General features: G+C 40.5%; 1 protein-coding gene across 4 annotated transcripts in view; it reads left to right on the top strand.

Annotated features, from left to right (window-relative positions):
- Positions 1-22,062, top strand: part of CTNNA2 (catenin alpha 2) — a 1,167,663-nt gene that overhangs the window by 1,039,002 nt on the left and 106,599 nt on the right. For all 4 annotated transcript variants that reach the window (XM_015112724.3, NM_001266343.1, XM_077958576.1 and 1 more), the window contains 2 exon segments: positions 18,704-18,796; positions 19,613-19,769. In XM_015112724.3, the coding sequence (XP_014968210.1) occupies positions 18,704-18,796; positions 19,613-19,769 (250 nt within the window).

Raw genomic sequence — 22,062 nt, 5'->3', positions numbered from 1 at the left:
TTATGCTAGGGTTTTTCTGGAGAGGAATTGATCACACTCATCACGTCAGCTTTTCCTACGTCCCTCTTAAGAGAGTGGCTGTAACTTAAAGTTGAAAAGCTGCCTCATTGGTGCTCCATGATCTGTAGGGATAATGACTACCTTACCCACTGGCAGGACTGCATAAGGTGCAATACATGTGCCTGGGACCTGGAATCAGACTCCAGGTTCAAACATCAGCTCTGCCTCTTATTAGCTGTATGATCTGGGCAAGCTATTAGGTTGGTTCAAAAATAATCTCGTTTTTTTGCCATTGAAAGTAATGTCAAAAACCACAATTATTTTTACACCAACCTAATACTCTCTCTTAGCTTCTGGTTATTAATCTGAAAAATAGAAAAATCTGTTTGTAATGTTTGCGGTGAGCAATAAATGGGCATCATATAGGGATCTCTAGAATGTGCTTTGAAGTTAGGCCACTATAGTTCAAACCTGCATTTCCTCCTTACTCTGGTATGACCTCAGTAAAGCTACTGAACTTCTCTGTGCCTCAATTTTTTTTTCTTTTTTCTTTCTTTTTTCTTTTTATTTTTTGAGATGGAGTCTGGCTCTGTCACCTAGGCTGGAGTGTGCAGTGGTGCGATCTCAGCTCACTGAAGCCTCCGCCTCCCAGTAGCTGGGATTACAGGCGTGCCTGACTAATTTCTGTGTTTTTAGTAGAGATGGGGTTTCTCCATGTTGGCCAGGCTAGTCTCGAACTCATGACCTTGTGATCTGCCCACGTCAGCCTCCCAAAATGCTGGGATTGCAGAGCCATTGTGCCTGGCTTCTCTGTGCCTCAGTTTTCTCATCTATAAAATGGGAATGATAATGATAGTACCTTCTTCATATGGCTTTCTGAGGATAAAACAAAAAAAGAGCTTATGTAAGAGAGGTGTAAGAAGTGATGACATAAGGATAATTTTTTAGAAAGAAAGCAAACAGGTGTGGTATGGGGGAATTCCTGTTGGCTGGACGTTATAAGACAGGGCACTATTTGTCAAAAAGTGAAGTGTTTGTGGTAGACCTGTGAGTCTCAGACTGGAGCATGCGCTGGAGCCACCAGAAGGGCTGATGCAAACACAGATGACTGGGTCCCACCCCCATAGCTTCTGATTTCTGTATGTCCGGGTGAGGCCTGAGAATTTGCATGCCTGATACATTCCCAGGTGATGCTGATGCTTCTGGGCTTGTGTTAGATTGGTTTTACCTGAAATCTGCTTTATCGTAAGTGGCACCTGGGGAGTCTTTTAGAAACAGCAATTGTCAGGCCCATTGCAGAGCTCTGGAATCAAAATCTTCTGGTGAAATGTACATTTAAGCAAGCACACCAGGTGATTTTTATGATGGGGCAAAGTTGGGAGTCATTGGGAGAGGGAGATCATCTCTGAGGCCTCTCCCTGGTTGGCCTCTACAAAGGAAAAAGCAAAGCTGATGGACCCAGACTAACGCCTTAGAAGAGAAGGAGGCTGTCATTTACTTGGAAATACTCTAACTGAATTTAAAGTAAATTTAGATTAAATTTCAAATAGGGAGACAGTTCTCCACCAGGGCTGCATATTAGGATTAGCTGGAGAGCCTTAAAATGCCCACGCCTTGTCCATACACAAGGACAAGTACATTGGAATTTATGAATGTGGGTCCCAGGCATCAATATTTTTTGATGTATCTCAGGCATTTTCAATGTGCGTCCAAATTTATGAATAACAGAAATATAGAGGCTTGTAACTTGGTCTCCATCTTGCAGCAAGTTAGCTGCATGACCAAGGGAAAATTTTCTGTCTTATAGAATAAATTCTTTTTGGTGAATGGATGGAGATGTGGGGTACATGAGAAAGGAAATGAGAGTTTGTTTGGAATAGATCAGTCTTTCTCAATCTTAGCTGGGTTTTTTTGTTGTTGTTGTTATTTTTTTGAGATGGAGTCTCGCTGTCTCACTCTGTTGCCTAGGCTGAAGTGCAGTGGCGCAATCTTGGCTCACTGCAACCTCTGCCTCCTGGGGTTCAAGTGATTCTCCTGCCTCAGCCTTCCAAGTAGCTGGGACTACAGGCGCCCACCACCATGCCTGGCTAATTTTTTGTATTTTCAGTAGAGATGAGGTTTCACCGTGTTAGTCAGGATGGTCTTGATCTCCTGACCTTGTGATCCACCTGCCTCAGCCTCCCAAAATGCTGAGATTAGAGGCGTGAACCACTGTGCCCGGCGCTTAGCTGTACATTTCTAACAAGCCCCCAGGTATTGCCCTTGCTACTGGCCTGTGGACAAGACTCCGGGGAGCAAAGCTACCCCCCAAACTGTCTCACACTGAAATGGAGCCCGACTCCATGCTTCAGGCATGATCATGAATCTCATGGGTCCCGGCACATGGAAGGTGCACCACCACCTAAATAAATAAATAAATAAAAATACTCATTCCAGAGAGGGCTTTTTTCTTCAAAGTAGACCCTTTGGGACTTTTTGCCCAGATTGGAGGGCTGCTGCCTCTGACATGTTTTTACACTGATTCTTTGTGAGTCTCTAACATATTCTTTGAAACATTCTCAAACTTTGCAACTCTTCAGTCCCTGAGGACAGATTAGACTTTTGGAAAAGCTGTATCTGGTGGAATAATGAATGGTGACATAGGGGTTCTGTAAACTAAACAAACACATAAATATTAAGAGATGAGAAATTAAAAGGTCCTTGCCTTTGAAGAACACAACCAGAGACGAACTTGGGAAATATGAGCACAGATGGCTCCCTTGATCAGAGGCAAAGATTGCTGGGGTTGGAGCATTTGGGGTAACTCATGTCCTGGTGGGCATGCAGACAAACACCAGAGTAGTTTTTATAAATATACCATCATACTTTGGGGTCAGCCAACTTCTATTGGTAAGAATAGTAGCTATTTTCAGCTTTGTAGGCCACATAGTCTCACAGATTTTTCTGTATGTAGGTGTTTTAACTGCCCTTTATAAGTGTAAAATCATTCTAGCTTTAAAACCATACAAAAATGAGCCACTGGCTATATTTGGCCCATAGGCATAGATTGTTACTCATATTTTATAACTAAATACCAATGGAAAAGTATATCTATGTGTACATAATCTGTTGTGAAATAATGGGTATTAAGACATTTGAAAGTTAAATTTTCTGTCTTCAGGGAATGCTAAAACAATAATTGTAATTATTGCTTATTTAAGTATTTACATAGATGAAGACCTCCAAATATTTTTATAGCCCTCTTTTTTTCTCTCCTTTTCTCTACGTGCACCTGAAAAATATTATTGGTGTTCACGCAATGAGTATGCTTGCTAAACTTCGTTCCCACAAAAAATTGCAGAGCCTATTTGAGGCAAAAGCCCAGGGTTAAATAACTAAATAGCCAGCTTCTAGAGTGCAAAACTAAACAGAAGCAAGATACATAGAATTTCTTCATACTTGCTTCTCTCTGGGACTACTCGAACACCAACTTTATCTTTATTTCACATAGCAGATTGAAAGGTCAGACTGACTGGCCATTCACCCAGACTGATTCAGCTAGAGGGGAAAAAATGACCTACTGAGGATGAAAGTAAAACATTTCTCTTGTAGAGAGTTGCTAAGCTGAGGCACATCTGAAGGGCACTGTGGGGCTTGGCCTGCTCCTACGGGCATTGGTTACAAGCATAACCTTGGCTCAGAGTTTGTGTACACTTCTGAAAGTGCAGCTGCGCCTTGCATCTAGACCTAGCCACGGTCTCCTGAGAACCTGAAGGTGAAACCAAATGCATCTGTGGTCCACTACTGACCATGGCTCTGGACTGTGAGGAATGCAGCTGCTGCCCAACAAGGCAGAGGTGGCTACTTGAAGGTCACCTTGGAGAAAAAGGGACTCTATGTGGCAGAGCCCTTTCTGAGGGGTTCCCAGGTGACATGAAATAACCCTCCTGCCCATCCTCTGGCACTGCTCTGCCCTGCTTTCTGAGCATCATGGAAATATTAGATTTCAGAGCTGAGCAAGGAGCTGTTGCAATTGCAGCTCTCAGTAGCAGCTTGTGGCCCATAAGAGGAAGAGTTGCAGGGCACTCAACAGGGGACCTTCCAGCTTGGGAGAGACCTGTGAGAGCACTGGTTATCAATGAAAACCAGGAGGCCTTGTCAGGCTGTGTATGTGTCTTGCAGGACACAGGAAGAAACTAATAGCTACGGGTATGATGAAAGTGGGGAGACCTTACTGATGGATTAGTGATGTTAGATAGCCAGGAAACATTATTCATAAGTGGTACTAAGCAGAGGAGAACTTGAAGCAGGTGTTAGGAGCCAGAGTATGAAGTCATATAAAGAAAGCAGAATTGGGATGAGCCTGACCATGCGGGAGGAGGGTTTGAGAGTATCAGAGATGGTGCTGCAATACTTGGATGGTTTTGATAGCAGTGTTTAATGAGCCTAAGACAGAGCAGATATGGAAAACTGTTTGATTTTTCCCTCTCTGATGACTGAGGGACCTGGCCTACCACCTGCTCTGGGAATGGATGGGATTGCTCCCAGGGGAAAAGCATGGAAAAAGGGAGCTGTGCTTTGCACCCAAACAAGCTTGAACTTCTACACTAAGGAGAGAATTAAAACTTCATGAGAGAACATGGGGGAAAATGCCATAAAAGATCTGAAATAAAAGAAGAGGTGACACTAGAGCTCAGGTAAGATGGAGTGAACAGGTTTGAGGGGTTGAGCTTGGAAAGAGTCCATGAGGCAATGCAGATAATAGGAGGCAGAAATTACAGGTTCTGATGGCAGGGAGGGAGATGTTAAGGGAAATAAGTTGGTTCAAAGGTCATTTCTTTAGTCAGTTTCCTGGCGCAGTCAAGGACAGTCGTGAGGTTGTCTCCCCTACCCCGTATTTCCATTGCTGTGATTTACTTAGGAACCTTCTGGAGTTGTGACATAGGTTCCCAGGACTTCTCCTTTGTGCAGTACCCATTGCAGTGGCCAGACCAGATGTTTATCAAGGAGCCAATGAGGACTAGTACCTTCTATTAGATATACTCTAGGGCTTTGTCTTGGGCTACCCATGCAGACTGCTAAAGCCAGGAGTGGAGCAGTAAGTGATGAGGAAGTGAACATCCAGAAAGGATATAGCTACAGATGAAAGGCTGCAAAATTGGCCTCTTGGTTAGAGAGGCCTCTAGAGTGACCCTGCAGTTTCAAGAAGAGGTTGTTGATAGTGCTACATTGAGAGGTCAGCCAGATGGCATTACTGACTCAGAATTGCTTCTGTGTTCACCTGCAAACTTCTTTTGTAAATGTTTGGGGCAGTGGAGAATATCCTAGAGGTCCTTCTGGGTCTTCTGCTTCATGCCTATCACCTGGTTTTTTGTTTGTTTTCTGGTCCCAGAACTTAGTGCTTTAAGGAGACCTGGGAGGGGCACATATTTTTGTTTTTAAGAACCTATGCTCCTCCTTGATCCACTTAACTTTGATTTTACTTGTGTCATAAATACTATAAGTTGATACTTCTCTCATTTCCTGCTATGACGATGCTTTGGCATATTTGACAGGTCTGAAAAAATTAAACGGTTAAATCTGACCAAGTTTTCCTCTAAACTGGGGGTTGGCAATCTTCTGTAAAGGGATAGTAAGAGATCTTGGCTTGTGGGTCATATGGTCTCTGTCACAACTACTCAAATCTGCCATTGTCATGCAAAAGCAGTCATAGACAATATGTAAAAAAGGGTAAAGTGTTCCAATATGACTTTATTTATAGAAGCAGGTGGTCAGAGGAAGAAAAGACCAAAGAACTTTTAGATAGGGTTGACAGAGTTTAAGGAAAACTCCCTGTCCTTATGTATTTCCCCAAAGGCTTGCCTGGGGAGCCTGAAATTTCAACAGTATATGGTAGTGCCCCCTTATCTATAGTTTTGCTTTTTGGAGTTTCAGTTACCTGTGGTCTGAAAATATTAAATGGAAAATTTCAGAAATAACTCATACATTTTAAATTGAGTGCCATTCCAAATAGCATAATGGAATCTTGCACTCTCTAGCTCCATCCACCCTGGATATCAATCCTCCCTTGTCCAGCACATGCATTGTAGAGGCTATGTGCCCCTTCGTCACTTAGTATCCTTCTTGGTTGTTAGATCTGCTGTAGAGATATCCTAGTGCTTATGTTCAATTAACCCTTATTTTACTTAATAGTGGCTCCAAAGTGCAAGAGTAATAATGCTGGGATATTGTTACAATTGTTCTATTTTATTAGTTATTGTCAATCTCTTGCTGTTCCCAGGTTATAAATTAAACTTTATCATAGGTATGCATGTTCAGGAAAATACATTATGTATATAGGGCTTGGTACTATTTGTGGTTTGAGGCATTTGCTGGGGTTCTTGGAATGTATTTCCCATGGATAAGAAAGAAGTACTGTTTGGGGTGTGTGTGTGTGTGTGTGTGTGTGTGTGTGTGTGTGTGTCTGTGGGTGTGGGTGTGGGTGTGTGTTTTAAAGCTCTAAAGCCTTCAGGAACATCTTAATTAGATTAAGGTGTTATATTACCTAGGAGAAGAAAATATGACCTTAGTGAATAGTTACTTTGATTAATCAATTAGCATCCTTTTCTAGGTAAACCAACAGTGATAAGAAACAGCTCTACCCCAGAGGTAAGGGCAGATGGGAGCAGGAGGTAAGAAAGCATTAATGACAGGGAGGCTGCCTTGGAACCACATTTATAGCTACTGTTTACAAGGACTTCTACAGAGAGCCATGGGAGCCACAAGGATGAACATAAAAATACAACCGTTATCCTCAAAGATGTGGAAATTTAGTTGAAGATGCATGATATCTGTGTGTGTATCTTGGATTTATAAATCTAATTCTGTGTGTAGGTATCCTCCATTCATATAATAAATAATGAGTAAGACAATAGTATGTGGTGAGTTGCAATGGGTAGCATAGCCAGTAAGCCTGAAGGTGTTTGAAGAGATCTGTTTCTACTGGGATGCCTTCAGCAACACATGGATTTTGAATTGAACCTTGGAAGATTGCTAGTTTAATTGGTGGAGGCATCCCCTCCACAAAAAAAGAAGACAATATTGGACATAAACTGGGGACTGACGACTGTCTTCTTCATTCTGTGTGAAGCGGGCTGCAGTCAAAGATCCAATATTGGTTAGGATGGTTAGATTCATCCTGCATTGTGAATATGGCCTTGACTCCACACTTCTACTTGTCATCTGGAAATGTAGGAAACCAGGCCTTAGAGAATAGCTGCACTTATTTATTCATCTGGATCTTCATTCTGGAAATGTTCCTTGGCTTCCGTTAAATGTCAAGCACCGGATGGTTCAGTGCAGGCCTCATGCATTGCTAGAGATGGATCCTGGAGTTTCCATCCTAATATGCAGCCCACATATATGAAGGTCAATATGTTTTATTCACTGGAATTAAGTTGAGATTTGATTTACTTACATGAGATGCTGAAAACTAAATAATGGTGGAGAGTTGCAAGATTTTAGTTCCTCCATGCAAAGATGGAGAAAACAAAATCCCCTGATGCCTTTAGTAATTAAAAGGGCATTACATTCCCGGCATGGTTTAAGGTGTAAGACATGATAAGCCCCTCCTATTCTTTTCACATAACCACACATTATTGATGAGCCAGCATCAAGAAGGCATTAGGTGATGCTTTACTGCATTATTTTAAGCCACTGAGGTTTTTATATATGAAGGGTATAGATTTATGCTGAGTGATTCAGCTATGAAGCAGGCACATCAATTTGTTCATGAATGTGAGCTGGTGATTACCTCCATAAAGTCACCAGGGCAGACTGATCACTTTAATTTGGGCAGAGGCATGCAAACAGCATTTGCTAGTGGTATGTGTATCCCTAAGAACACAGGCAAAAGAGCAGCTCTGCATCCCAGAAGAGCTCTAGAAAATGCAGATTTGTGTTTTTATAGATGTATAACTACAGTCAAGGGTACAATGCCTGGTGGGACCATGAACAAATTTCTTTGTTGTACCATGTGACAGGATGTTGTATAAGGTTCACTTGATATTAGCTAGTGTATGCTAATTTGATGATACACTTATTTGATTAACTGATACAGAAAAGTTGTATTTCCTCCTAATTCTAGATTAGAGAACTCAGGACCCTCCTATGTATGGTTAAGTTATGACAAATTGAATGGTCCTCTATACAACATGAAGAGAGTTTGTGGGAATTAGTAAATTCGAAAAATTTGAATTTAGCAACTGTGATCCCAGGTATGTGTGGAGGGGTAAAGGGGAGATTCTGTATTGCAAGAATTCAGTCTAGCTGGGAAATGTGAAGTGCCTACTTAAGCAATCCTGATTTGCACTTGCGGTTTATAGAACGAAGAGTTAGAAGGATATTTGGATGATATGTTTGTAGATAAGTCAAGAAGAAACAGTGTTGAGGAATATGGGATGCAATGCTGGTAGCCCTGGAAAATAGGCAATTCACTCATTCCAGGGACCTTTCAGCAAGGCCTATGGTCACAGGTAAACAAATGCCATAACAATTTTCCTGATGCAGAAATTTCATTTCTGACAGGAGCAAAAACTAGATGCCTAAAGATGCGTATTACTTTGTTTTTGGTAACAGCAAACATCAGAGACTCCCCTAAATGCATGACAACAAAGAATTGATTTACCAAATAAGGCAACAACATTAGGGAATCTTGTTCAATTATTTAAAAATATTGGTTAAAAGTGTAAATAAAAGCTATAAAATATTTGGGATATAACAAGGGTTGAAATAAGTGAGAATTGTAACTTTATACAAAACTGAGGAATACAACTATCCAAGTGATCACATAGTAGAGCTCCCTTCCGTTTTCATCATTGTCTTCCCTTTATTTCTTTCGTAATACTCATCACAATATCAACTTCTAATGCATTACTTTGTTAAATTCTGTCTTCCCACCAAAATATAAGCTCATCTATGGCATAAGAAATATTTTACTTGTGTCTTCCATGTCTGTCATATGTAGGCACTCGATATTTATTGAATGAGTGATCAATGATTGGATAATGTCATTCAAATATATTCTCACTTTTATAGTGGGCTTTCAATAAAGTGCATCTTATGGCAGTAACATTCTTGAAATCCTTACTGGGTGCTGGGTTGACTAATCTCTTATTGCAACATTGTAATATTTTATATTTATATTTTATAACTGAGACACAATTGAGGCTCAGAGATGCAACACCTCTCACCCAGCTGGAGAGAAAAAGTCAGAACATAAACTCTGGGCTGCTTGACTTCAAAGCCCGTCTTACCAATTATGATTTTTAAAGTTATGTAGAATGATCAAGAGTGCCAGATGCTTTATAGAGGTCATTTAAAACAGAGGCAAGAAAAAGTGGTTCATTTCCTCCTGTCCCCCAGTGTACTTAAGCCCCAGCTGCTGACATCCACTGAGCCATCCTTCCCTGATCAAATTATCCCTGCTATTTGTTTCCTCTATCCTTGAGAATGGCAGTGACTGTTAAGCAGGCTGATAAACTTATCCCAGTGTGTAGCTGCTGATTTGAAAAGGATTCTGTAATACCTCAGCAGAAAAGAGACAACTCCTACAATATTCTTCTGGGCAGCCAGACTTGACTCTCTTCAAGTCCAATTTTGATGGTGGCATTTAGCCTATTCCTACGCCCATCTCCCTGGAAGCTGATCATCAAAGGCTGAGCCTCTTTGTCTACCAGCTGCTTCCGTCTTGCCTCTCAAAGGTTTCAGGGAGGTGTATCATTTCCACCCTTACTGAATTGTGAAACTCCATTTGTGTTATAGAAGTCATGTTCTGTAGGAACCTTGAGGTTCTCTAGAAGACAGGCATATATGTTAATACCTTCGTGGGTACTAATTGCATCAGCACAGATGAATGAATAAACCTTCAGATGGAGACCGCAGCACTTTTCATTGTGATGATAGTTTTAGAGAAAAAGGTTTTGTGTGAAATCTGTGCCACCATCCTCTCTGTGGTTTTATATGGCCACATGACTGACTATAAATTAAAGTAATTCCCCTTTAATAGTAAATAAATTCATTTTATTCTCAAATTTACAATGATGATGAAATATTAACACGAGGAGTAAGTGCTTTATGGACCTTTGAATTGCTGTTCTGCTTTATTTCAATAGTGTATTCTTAAAACACCAATATGATACCTGAAGCTGTAAAAATTAATGAAATGATTCGGTGTTTGGGAGTTGAATGCAGTGAATATTTGCTGGTGTTTCAAACTGAACAGAATCACAAATATTAATGTAATTGATTTCCAGGGCCAGAAAAAGGGAAAATGTTCTCATTTTTCTGATGTACTTCATATCACTTTGGAGTTAAATGCCTAAATACTTTATTAGTAGATGTTTTTAACGTCTGATTGAAGCTCAGCCTTCCAGGCATTTTGGCTTTTCTTGTGAGTGTTCAAACAAGACTGCGAACTTTTGAGACAGAGCTGCTTTTCTGTGGTGGTGTCCACACAAAACTGAATTGTACAGCCATGATGCGCTATTTATCAGTAGCTGTGAGGGGTTTTCTTTGGGTGATTAAAAAACATCTTGCATTTTTAAATGGTCACTATACATTTTACTTTAAGTTCTGGGATACATGAGCAGAACGTGCAGGTTTGTTACAAAGGTATACATGTGTCATGGTGGTTTGCTGCACCTATCAACCCATCATCTAGGTTTTAAGCCCCACAGGCATTAGGTATTTGTCCTAATGTTTTCCCTCCCCTTGCACCCCACCCCCTAACAGGCCCCAGCGTGTGTTGTTCCCTCTCCCTGTGTCCATGTGTTGTCATTGTTCAACTCCCACTTTTGAGTGAGAACATGCCATGTTTGGTTTTCTGTTCCTGCATTAGTGTGCTGTGAATGGCTTTCAGCTTCATCCATGTCCCTGAAAAAGACATGAACTCATTCTTTTTTATGGCTGCATAGTATTCCATGGTGTATATGTGCCATATTTTCCTTATCAAGTCTATCATTGATGGACATCTGGGTTGGTTCTTTGCCTTTGCTGTTGTAAACAGTGCTGCAATAAACATGTGTGTGCACATGTCTTTATAGTAGAATGATTTGTAATCCTTTGAGCGTGTATCCAGTAATGGGATTGCTGGGTCAAATGGTATTTCTGGTTCTAGATCCTTGAGGAATAGTTACCCTGTCTTCCACAATGGTTGAACTAATTACACTCCCACCAACAGTGAAAACATTCCTTTTCTCCACAGCCTTACAAGCATCTGTTGTTTCCCAACTTTATTTATTTATTTATTTATGAGATGGAGTTTTGCTTTTGCTGTCCAGGCTGGAGTGCAGTGGCGTGATCTCAGCTCACCGCAACCTCTGCCTCCCATTTTCAAGTGACTCTCCTGCCTCAGCCTCCCGAGCAGCTGGGATTACAGGCATGTGCCACCACACCTGGCTAATTTAGTATTTAGTAGAGATGGGGTTTCTCCATGTTGGTCAGGCTGTTCTCGAATTTCCGACCTCAGGTAATCTATTCATCTCAGCCTCCCAAAGTGCTGGGATTATAGGCATGAGCCACCGCACCCGCCCTGTTTCCTGACTTTTTAATGATCGCCGTTCTAACTGGCATGAGATGTCTCATTGTGGTTTTGATTCGCATTTCTCTAATGACCAGTGATGATGAGCTTTTTTTCATATGTTTTTTGGCCACATAAATGTCATCTTTTGAGAAGTGTCTGTTCATATCCTTTGCCCACTTTTTGATGTTTTTTTTTTTTCTTGTAAATTTAAGTTCCTTGAAGATTCTGGATATTAGACCTTTGTCAGATGGGTAGATTGCAAACATTTTCTCCCATTTTGTAGGTTACCTGTTCACTCTGATGCTAGTTTATTTTGTTGTGCAGAAGCTCTTTAGTTTGATTAGATCCAATTTGTCAATTTTGGCTTTTGTTACAATTCCTTTTGGTGTTTTAGTCATGAAGTCTTTGCCCATGCCTATGCTCTGAATAGTATTGCCTAGGTTTTCTTCTAGGGTTTTTATGGTTTTGGGTTTTACATTTAAGTCTTTAATCCATCTTGAGTTAATTTTTGTATAAGGTGTAAGGAAGGGGTCCAGTTTCTGTTTTCTGCATATGGCTAGCCAGTTTTCCCAGCACCATTTATTAAATGGGGAATCCTTTCCCCATTGCATGTTTTTGTCAGGTTTGTCGAATATCAGATGGTTATAGGCATGTGGTGTTATTTCAGAGGTCTCTGTTCTGTTTCATTGGTCTATAGATCTGTTTTGGTACAAGCGCCATGCTGTTTTGGTTACTGTAACCTTGTAGTACAGTTTGAAGTCAGGTAGCCTGATGCCTCCAACTTTGTTCTTTTTGTTTAGGATTGTCTTGGATTGTCTCGGCTATACAGGCTCTTTTGTGTTTCCACATGAAATTTAAAGTAATTTTTTCTAATACTGCAAAGAAAGTGAATGGTAGCTTATTGGCAATAGCATTGAATCTATAAATTACTTTGGGCAGTATGGCAATTTTCATGATACTGATTATTCCTGTCCATGAGCATGGAATATTTTTCCATTTTTTAGTGTCCTCTCTTATTTCCTTGAACAGTGGTTATAGTTCTCCTTGAAGAGGTCCTTCACATCTCTTGTAAATTGTATTCCTAGGTATTATTTTATTATCTTTGTAGCAACTGGGTCACAATATATTTTTGTGAGGGAGTCACATGTTTTTTACTTTTGTCAATTTTTTTTTTTTTTTTTTGAGACGCAGTTTCACTCTGTTGCCCGGACTGGAGTGCAGTGGAGCGATCTCGGCTCACTGTAACCTCCATCTCCTCAGTTCAAGCAATTCTTGTGCCTCAGCCCCCTGAGTTACTTCTATCAATTTTTAACAGTCCTATTAGGAATATTGTCACTCTGCTTTTGGTTTGCTGAGGTGATTATTAAAGAGTTAGAGGATAGATGCCAATTGTAATACAAATTCAATTAATGGACTAAGTTACTTTCTTCAAAACATAGGCATAGGCTCTCCTTGCTGGTTTTTTTGTTGTTATTGTTGTTCTTGTTCCTTTCTAATTCTGCTAATGATATAGTTAATGTTAAGTATTCACATACTTAGAAAGTGTGCCCAGAAGAGCAAAAAGAAATTATATTCATTGAGCATCCAGAAAGTAGTGCTAAACAGGCAATTGGAAAATTAATCTGCAGGTTGGATAGTTTACCACTCCATGATATGTTTACTGATTCTACTTAGCAGTACGGGTCTTTTCTTTTTCTGTAATCCTAAAGTTTTTGTGGTCAGCAGCACACAATCTAATGATGGCTGCTAAGCTTCCTCCTTTCCCTCAAGATAACTGGTTTTAAGGTACTATGTCAGAGATAGACTTGCCGTCTTCTTGGCTTTTACTTCCCCCGATCCGTTAGGCTCTCAGAAGTTAAGAAGGATAGCTTTCCTTTCTAATAGATTGGTAGGTATTTAGTACAATTAGCTCACCAACGATCTCTACCACCTACAGTCATGACTTATTCCACTTTCAGAAATCCCAGATCAATCTAAATTGCTCAAAATTTAATACTTAATGCAATGCTGTATTGTTTTCTAAGCTTCCAGGAAGGCGATTAAATCTCGTGGCTTCAGTTAAGTTGTAAATAATTCAACAGTGGAGAAGGCAGAGGCGGGGACCAGTTGGGCAAGTATATCTCGTAAACGTTTCCTGCTTGGTTGCCTCAAGCAGGTTTCAAAATTCTATCAGATTTAATTGTGGTGTTCAACATCTTTGAGGTTGCAATGTATTTGTAGTCTATTGTCTGCTTTTTCACTCACATTAATCTTTTCAAAGGTCTAGTAATTCCAGTCCACCATTCCCTTCCTCCTCCATACTTCCCATTATCACCCTTTATCATGAGAAATTGACCATGGAGAAGAAAATAGTAGCTTTGAAAAATAGGACATTTACTTTACCACAGTTTCTGATGTTGTAACAGAGATCTAGTTAAAGAACAGGTTGTTGAAATCAATTATCAGATACTGGCAGGTGTGGTGGCTCATACCTGTAATCCTAGCACTTTGAGAGGCCGGCCGAGGCAAGTGAATCACTTGAGGCTAGGAGTTCGAGACCAGCCCGACCAACGTGGTGAAACCCAATCTCTACTAAAAATACAAAAATTAGTCAGGCATAGTGGTAGGTGCCTGTAACTCCAGCTACTAGTGAGGCTGAGTGAGGCAGGAGAATCACTTGAACCTGGGAGGCAGAGGTTACAGTGAGCTGAGATCTTGCCACTGCACTCCAGCCTGGGCAGCAGAGTGAGACTCCATCTAAAAAAAAAAAAATTAAAAAATTAAAAAGCCATCAATTTTGAGATACCTACTGTGTATAGTTATCTTGGACTGATGTTGAGGTTGAGGTGTTAGCTGGCATTTCAAGCTATATTATTTTTTTCTTTTTTGGAGATGGAGTCTCTCTCTGTCACCCAGGCTGGGGTGCAGTGGCATGATCTCGGCTCACTGCAATGTGCACTTCCCGGTCTCAAGCAATTCTCCTGCTTCAGCCATCCTGAGTATTTTGGAATACAGGTGTGTGCCACCACACCCTGGCTATTTTTCGTATTTTTAGTAGAAATGAGGTTTCGCCACATTGCCCAGGCTGGTCTTCAACTCCTGGCTTCTTAGGAGCCCCAGCCTCTCAAATTGCTGGGATTATAGGCATGAGCCACTGCATCTGGCCCAAGCTACATTATTGATTGGGGACAGCCTCAGGCAATGAAGCTAAGGATCGTTTGCTGAGGAAATTCTAGAAATCAAAATATATAAAACCAAGTTGATAGTCACCACTGTGCCAATGGGTCCAGTGAGAAGCAGAGAAAGATAAGCCAAAATAAAAAAGGGAAGGTAGGGATTTGGATAGAGCCCACGACCAACTTAAAATATGTAAGCCTGCATCTGAAGATACTGAAATCCTTAGCATCATATTGGAAATATTTTCAGAATGTTTCCAAAGAAAATACAAGGTGAATGAAATTCTGAGTTTTAAGTGGAATTAAATAGCAGGAGTATGTTGCAGAGTGTAGGCTGCCAGACTTTAGGATTTATGGATCAGTACAATTAAGGAGAATACATAACTGGAGGACTATCAAGAGGTGCCAGCTCTTTTTTTTTTCCCAAGCATTGCTAGCATGGTTTCCCCCTACTAAGATTCTGTTTGGTGAGGAGTTTACCTCATTAGGCCTAAGGGATAATAGAGTTTAATTTAAAGGATGAGAAAACAGTTCAAAAGATACACAAAGAGAAGTTTATTTTCACTATGTGGAAGTTACTGGTTAGTGTTTCCCTCGATTAGAGTCCAGCTCTTCTGAGTTCTAATTCCCATAGGGTTGACTTCTGCCAGGTGACTCGCAGTCAGCGTAAGTGGGAAGCTCTGTGATCTGGGGAGCTATGCTGTGACTGACAGAGTCCAGTTACAGCACTCTTCATCTGTGCTCAGGCGGGTACCCTCTGCTGTCTGCAAGCCTCAACTCCAAACCACACTCAGGTTTCCCTGGCTTACACTGTGCTCCCTGGAGACACTCACAGATGCAGGAAAGTGTTTTCCAGAGCTGGTGATATAATATGTTGTGGCTGCTACTTTTTTCCTAAAGGTTTTTTAGTATGGAAAATATTAAGCATATCCCAAAGTAAAGAATGTGTGAAGAACCATCATACACTGTCACTCAGCTTCAATTATAAACTAATGGCCAATCTTGTTTTTTCTACATTTCTACCCATTTCCCCAACCCCAGATAATTGGGAAGCAAATTCCAAACATCATTTCATCCACAAGCATCTTGATTATATATCTCTAAAAGCTATAGATTCTTTTTAAAAAAGTACAATTAGCATACTTTAAAATATTAATAACTCCTCAGTATCATCAAATATCTAGTTAATATTTAAATTTCCTTGATGGTTTCATAAATGTCGTCTTTACTTATTTACATATTTATGTATATATGTATATTACAGTTTGTTGTTTTTTCTATTCAGGACACAACTGAGATCTATGTCTTTTTTCCAACAGATTTTAACCATCAGGTTTTTCATGATTGCGTGTATGTAGTTTTATTTTACGTTTCTTTTTCTCTTGAATTTTCTGTAAATTGAAAATTGATCCTAAATGGCTGATCTTTTTTTTTTCTTTTGGCAAGAATATTTCATAGACAGTGGTATGTCACTCAGTCAAGAAACACATGATATCTGGTTGTCGCTCTTTCTTTTTTTAATATTAACCACTGATGACTTGGTCTGGATCCATTATTTCATTAAGAGTGTTGGTAATTTCTTATGCTTTTTACAGAAATGCAAAACAATTACCTGATTCTTGGGGCATTTTTAAGTTTTCATATTGTTGTTGTCCTAAACTCTAGCAATTGTTCACTGTTTGCAAAAGTGTGATCTCAAGTCTTTCACACAGTAAGCAGGGATGGTACAGGGCAAAAACAGCCATCATCTAAACTTATCACTGTTTCATAGAATGAGAGGTTGTTCAAAAGCAGATATGGAGAAAATTTAATTGAATATTAAAAGGTAGAACTGTAAATACGTGTATCTTTCTAGAAGATTCTCCACTATCTTGATTCCCCCCCCCCCCCCACATGCCACTTTGGACAGGGGAAGCTGCATTCTAGACTCACACCATGGATCAGAATGTAGGAACCATTGGTTAACACCATAGCATTGGTTAATATCTGCTAGAAGGTGAACATTTGTCTCACCAGATTAAGGGTGAAGCTCAACTTTATTTTTGAGGGCACCATTTAACCATTGTGTATTCCACATTACTGTCTACAATGAATTACACTAAGTTTACAAGCTATTGTTTAATTTATTAAACAAACATGTATGAAACACCAATTCTGTGTCATGCACTGAGTCAGGCACTTGTATAAAAAATGAAATAGAATATAGAATACAGACATAACACAGATGAATAAAAATGTGGAGTGAAGACATTATGATATAAGAAAAAGAAATTGAAGAGACCTGCATCGTTAGTCCCTGCCACACATCTAAGAACCTTAGATATCTGTGAATGGTCCCAAGTAGACATATGTCTTTTTTTCTGTGAATGGTCCCAAGAAGGCATATGTCTTTTCACACTTATTTTGAAAACTAAGTAAAATAATGAAAATCAAAGGTAAACTATAAACTATAAGAAACTAAATGGTAATGTTTGGAATTCAGTTGTCATAATTTCTCCTGGTACATTTTCTCACTGAAATAGATATAATGCATCCTCTTTCTCCCTTAATAACTCCAAAACCCTATTCTTTACACTAATGGTTTATTGAAGTAATCTTTAAAAGTATTCTATCACCCTCAACCCATCTCATGTTGCTGATAAGGAAGCAGCAATCTAAGATGCAAAATGACTTATAAAGATGCCCAATGGTTGAGCCTTCTGATCTCCAGGCCTATAGTCTTGTCACTATGTCATACTGCCTAAGGTTTCTTTCACATTAGGAACTATAAGCATGGGTGGTACATTCTAAAATCCTAGGACATTAAGGCATGGGAGGAGAGCAGCTCAGTTTTGGAGACCAGACATAAGCAGGATATCAAAAAAGCAGGTGGCCAAAAGACTCCGGGGATTCTATCTGCTAATCACTTGTTCTGTTTGCACCATAGCTCCTACCCCTTGCTGTCCTTCTCCTTTTATTTGACTTTTCATATCCCCATTCTTGTGTTGTCTTGATACCAGCCTGATGGGACAGATTGGTCTTTTGATGGTGGCTTTGTAGCTGCTGACCTTGGCTAATCAATCTCACCTTGAATTACCAACTCTCCTTCAAGAGAAGGAATAACATAAGTTGAACCACTTGACCTGGGAACTTGAATTCAGTCTGACTGTTTGGGGTAGCATAGTGTTCCCAAAAATCAAATTTGAATGTCTTGCTCCCTCTCCCCTCCTTAGTTCCTGGCCCCATCCATCTTCAGAGCCAACTGTTTGAAGATGGAAGGGGCCAGGAACCAAGGAATTGGGGGTAAAGAAGACATTCAAATTTGGGCCAGGAACCCAGGATGGGGAAGAAAAAAGAAAAACTGTTGGCTTTGAAGATGGAAGGGGCCAGGAACCACAGAGGCCGTCGAATTTTGAATGTCTTTATACTAGACATTCACATTGTAATTTACTATGTACTCCACCATTGTGTATTGAATGCTACGAACCTTTTCGTTACATTGCTTGTAACAGCTGGCCTCTAATAACATTTGAGTTGGTTATTAGTGGACTAAAATTTTCAGGCAGATCAGGAATTTTGGGGGGCAGGGCACCATAATTGTCAGCTTACTATGATTCTCTCAAGCCCAAATAATTGCCTGTAGCATTCTTCTCACTCAACTCTACAGGGTCAGAACTGAGTACTGATAAGGCCAAGATCACAGGGTTTTTGCATTTGACGATGAGTCTTAGGGGGCTCCAGAGAGTGTAGGCGGATCAAGGCAGTTCATAAGAAAAAGCAGTTCAAAAACCCTGTTAAAACGCAACCTTGCATATGCTTGAGAGTCGTGAAATGCCTCTTCTGACAGAAATGCCTAAATTAGCATAAGAAGTAGTAATAGTTGGTTCTACATGAAGGCCAGGGTACCCTTATTTTATTTCTGAAAGAATTCTCCTGGAAGAGACATCTGCCAGAGAAGGTACAAGGCCGAGCAACAGTATACTTTCCCTTTGCCCCAACCTAATATTCACTAAAATCCTCTTCAATACAGGTTGCCAATTTAGCCTGTTCCATCTCCAACAATGAAGAAGGGGTGAAATTAGTTCGGATGGCAGCCACCCAGATTGACAGCCTGTGTCCCCAGGTAAGCCTCATTCACTTTGTTTCAAAAGCTTGTCAGTGACCTTCTCCACTCCAGCCCTTGTGCCCCTCCTTTCCTTTCTCCATTTCCTCTTGCTGGAAAATGCTACTCATTCATGAGCCATTTCAAGTTCTACCTTTCTCAGAAAGAATAAACTACACCGGTCTCTTCAGAATTACCATGGCAGGGGCTGGGCATGGTGGCTCACACCTGTAATCCCAGTGCTCTGGGAGGCTGAAGTGGGAGGATTGATTGAGGCCAGGGGTTCAAGGCCGGCCTGGGCAACATAGTGAGACTCCATCTCTACAAAAAATAAATTAGCTGGGTGTGGTGGTGCATTCCTGTAGTCCCTGGGGAGGCTGAGGTGGGAGGATTGCTGGGGCTCAGGAGTTCGAGGCTGCAGGGAGCTGGGATTGTGCCACTATACTCTGCACTCCTGTTGACTTTGTTCTATTTGTTTTGGGTTGTGATTTAAATGTTCCATATCTATTTACCTTGTCTCGGCAGCTAAATCATAAACTTGCACATGTGGAAAGCAAGAGTGGCATTTCTGCTGTATCTGTGCTAAGTAAATGAGACTTGTCCAGTAAATACTTTTTGAAATCTGAGGCAAACTATTATGTCTTAAAAAGCAAACAAAAATTAATGGTAGTTGAAAACCTACTTTATCTTTTATGTGTTTGGTTGTCCTTCTGAACACCAAGAACCCACTTATCTGTAGAACGTACAGGGTACATGGTTTTAACATGGTCTTTGACTGGCTTATTCCTCTCTTGAAGTGTGTGGTCATCATGTCCCTGGATTGTTTCCAACAAATAGGTCATCAATGCCGCTCTGACACTGGCTGCCCGACCACAGAGCAAAGTTGCTCAGGATAACATGGACGTCTTCAAAGACCAGTGGGAGAAGCAGGTCCGAGTATTGACAGAGGCCGTGGATGACATCACCTCAGTGGATGACTTCCTCTCTGTCTCAGGTAATCATCACAAACAGGTCCCTTACAAGGCAGCTGGAGGACGGCAACTGAATGACATAAGGAATGTCTCACAAATGTCATGGGTCTGTGTTTCAGGCACACTCCTTAGATCTTTGAGCTTTTTTGATCATCTCTGCAAATGTGATTGTAACACCCTCTTAAATGCTTCGGTGTTTGTTATTTCAAGACACGCACTCAAGGCATTAAAAGGGAATACATTATTTAAGGTGGCTTATATTCCTTTTTAGTGTTTGGAGTTTATAAAGCAGGATGGCCTTTGATGTATCTGAATCACTCACATAAAAAAGGGCCAGGGAATATGAGATTCATTAATCTACACAGTTTATATCTTAAAAATAGGTGATCTGTCACTCCAGTTTGGCTATGTTAAGTTTTTGTTGTTTTTTTTTTTTTTTTCCAACAAGGGGAGGTTTGTGATAACACAGGTAGAGATATCAGCCACAGAACTTACCCCTTAGCAGGGACTTGGTAGCTATGAAGGCTTTAAGCACCTGTCTATGAGGTTGTAGAAGGAAGTGAGTGAAATAAAATAGAACTCATCACTTGAAATTATAACTTTCTTTGTAAATGAAGCCAGACTGGAGGATGATCGTAGACATGAATAACTGTGGAGTCAGTTTGCCCTTTAACAGGACTCATGGAGTCTGTTTCAAGACTGGTCTGCCAGCCAGCAAATGGGCATTTTTCCAAATGCTTTTGACCTAACTTATTTGGCCCAGTTCACCTGGAAGAATCTCTGTGAGGAGGAGGTGACTGGAAACATCAGTCTTCTTTGTGAGGCATTGAAAGAGCCAGCTGACCCTTGGAAATTCAAATTGGCCAGGTGTTGATTCTACACAGGTGTGTGGAACTCACACCTACTGACTCAGGCAATACTAGCCCTGATGACCTGCTGGTTCTTGGCTGACTGAGGGCTGAGGGAGACATTGCATCACTGTTGGTGGGAACCTGGCGGACAGGACCTCTGCCCACAACAGTGTGGAAGTGATTTCTGAAGGGGGCCGTCAGGTTTAGAAATATTTCTAGTTGCAGCCTTTTCTTTTCCGGAAGAAACAAAATAAATTCCCACTGGGGCTTGTCTGAGAACAGCGTAGTCAAATCTGTAGATTTGATGGATAATCAAAAAGCCAGCTTTTCAATGATGGGGCAAGCCAAGGCAGATGGGAACATTGATGTAACATGTGGCCTGTGACTAGAATTTACCTTACTCTCTGCTGCTTGATTTAATTCTCATCAAAAATCTATAAAATAGGTACTAGTAATTCTAAGTTTTGTTTTAAGAAAACTAAGTCATTGAGAGGGTAGGTAACTTGGCAGAAATGGTATTAAGATCCAGATCATCCTCTTTTCAGAAACTATATAATTCTCAGTAAGTCAAGATAGAAAGGAAATTTCTTTTGGTGCTTTCTGCTTTCATTCCAGCTTGCTTTTTCCACCTCTGGCATTCTCATTCTAATCTTTAATCCCTTTCTGAAACCTGTCTTGTTTTTTATTACCAAGGTCTTCATTTTTGATGACTCGTCAAAACAACTATTCATTTAAATATCACCATATCTAGAGTTTAGCTGATAAAAGAACTCAATATGTTGTCATTTCTGCTTTTTTCTTTTCTTTCTTTCTTTTTCTTTTTTTTTTCTTTTTTTTTTTTTTTGAGACAAAGTTTCACTCTTGTTGCCCAGGCTGGAGTGCAATGGCACAATCTTGGCTTACCGCAACCTCCGCCTCCTGGGTTAAAGCCCTTCTCCTGCCTCAGCCTCCAGAGTAGCTGGGATTACAGGCATGAGCTACCACGCCCAGCTAATTTTGTGTTTTTAGTAGAGACCGGGTTTCTCCATGTTGGTCAGGCTGGTCTCAAACTCCAGACCTCAGGTGATCTGCCTGCCTTGGCTTCCCAAAGTGCTTGGATTACAGGCATGAGCCACCACACATGGCCCATTTCTGCTTTATTATTTTCTGCTTTGCTGATAGCTGAGTTCTAATCTTCTAAAAGATAACCCCACAAAATGAATCTCATAAGGTATTTGGAAATTGCTTAGATAGGTATGTTGGTGATTTGGGTGTTGGAGAATACCAAGGTGGCCGCTGATACTAATCTTTATAGTATACGGTCAGTTTTTTTTTTTTTTTTTCCGGGATAACTATGGTGCTCCAAATAAGAGCCCTTCCCAACCAGCCTCAGATTTCACACAGCCATCCTGACAGCCCCTGGAAATCTTCTGCATCCCCTTCTACCTTCAAATCAATAAGAAATACCTGTACACTGCCTTTTCCA

The sequence above is a fragment of the Macaca mulatta genome, chromosome 13 (assembly GCF_049350105.2).
Source record: "Macaca mulatta isolate MMU2019108-1 chromosome 13, T2T-MMU8v2.0, whole genome shotgun sequence".
Lineage (NCBI taxonomy): Eukaryota > Metazoa > Chordata > Mammalia > Primates > Cercopithecidae > Macaca > Macaca mulatta.
This window is presented reverse-complemented; position numbering and strand designations above follow the sequence as displayed.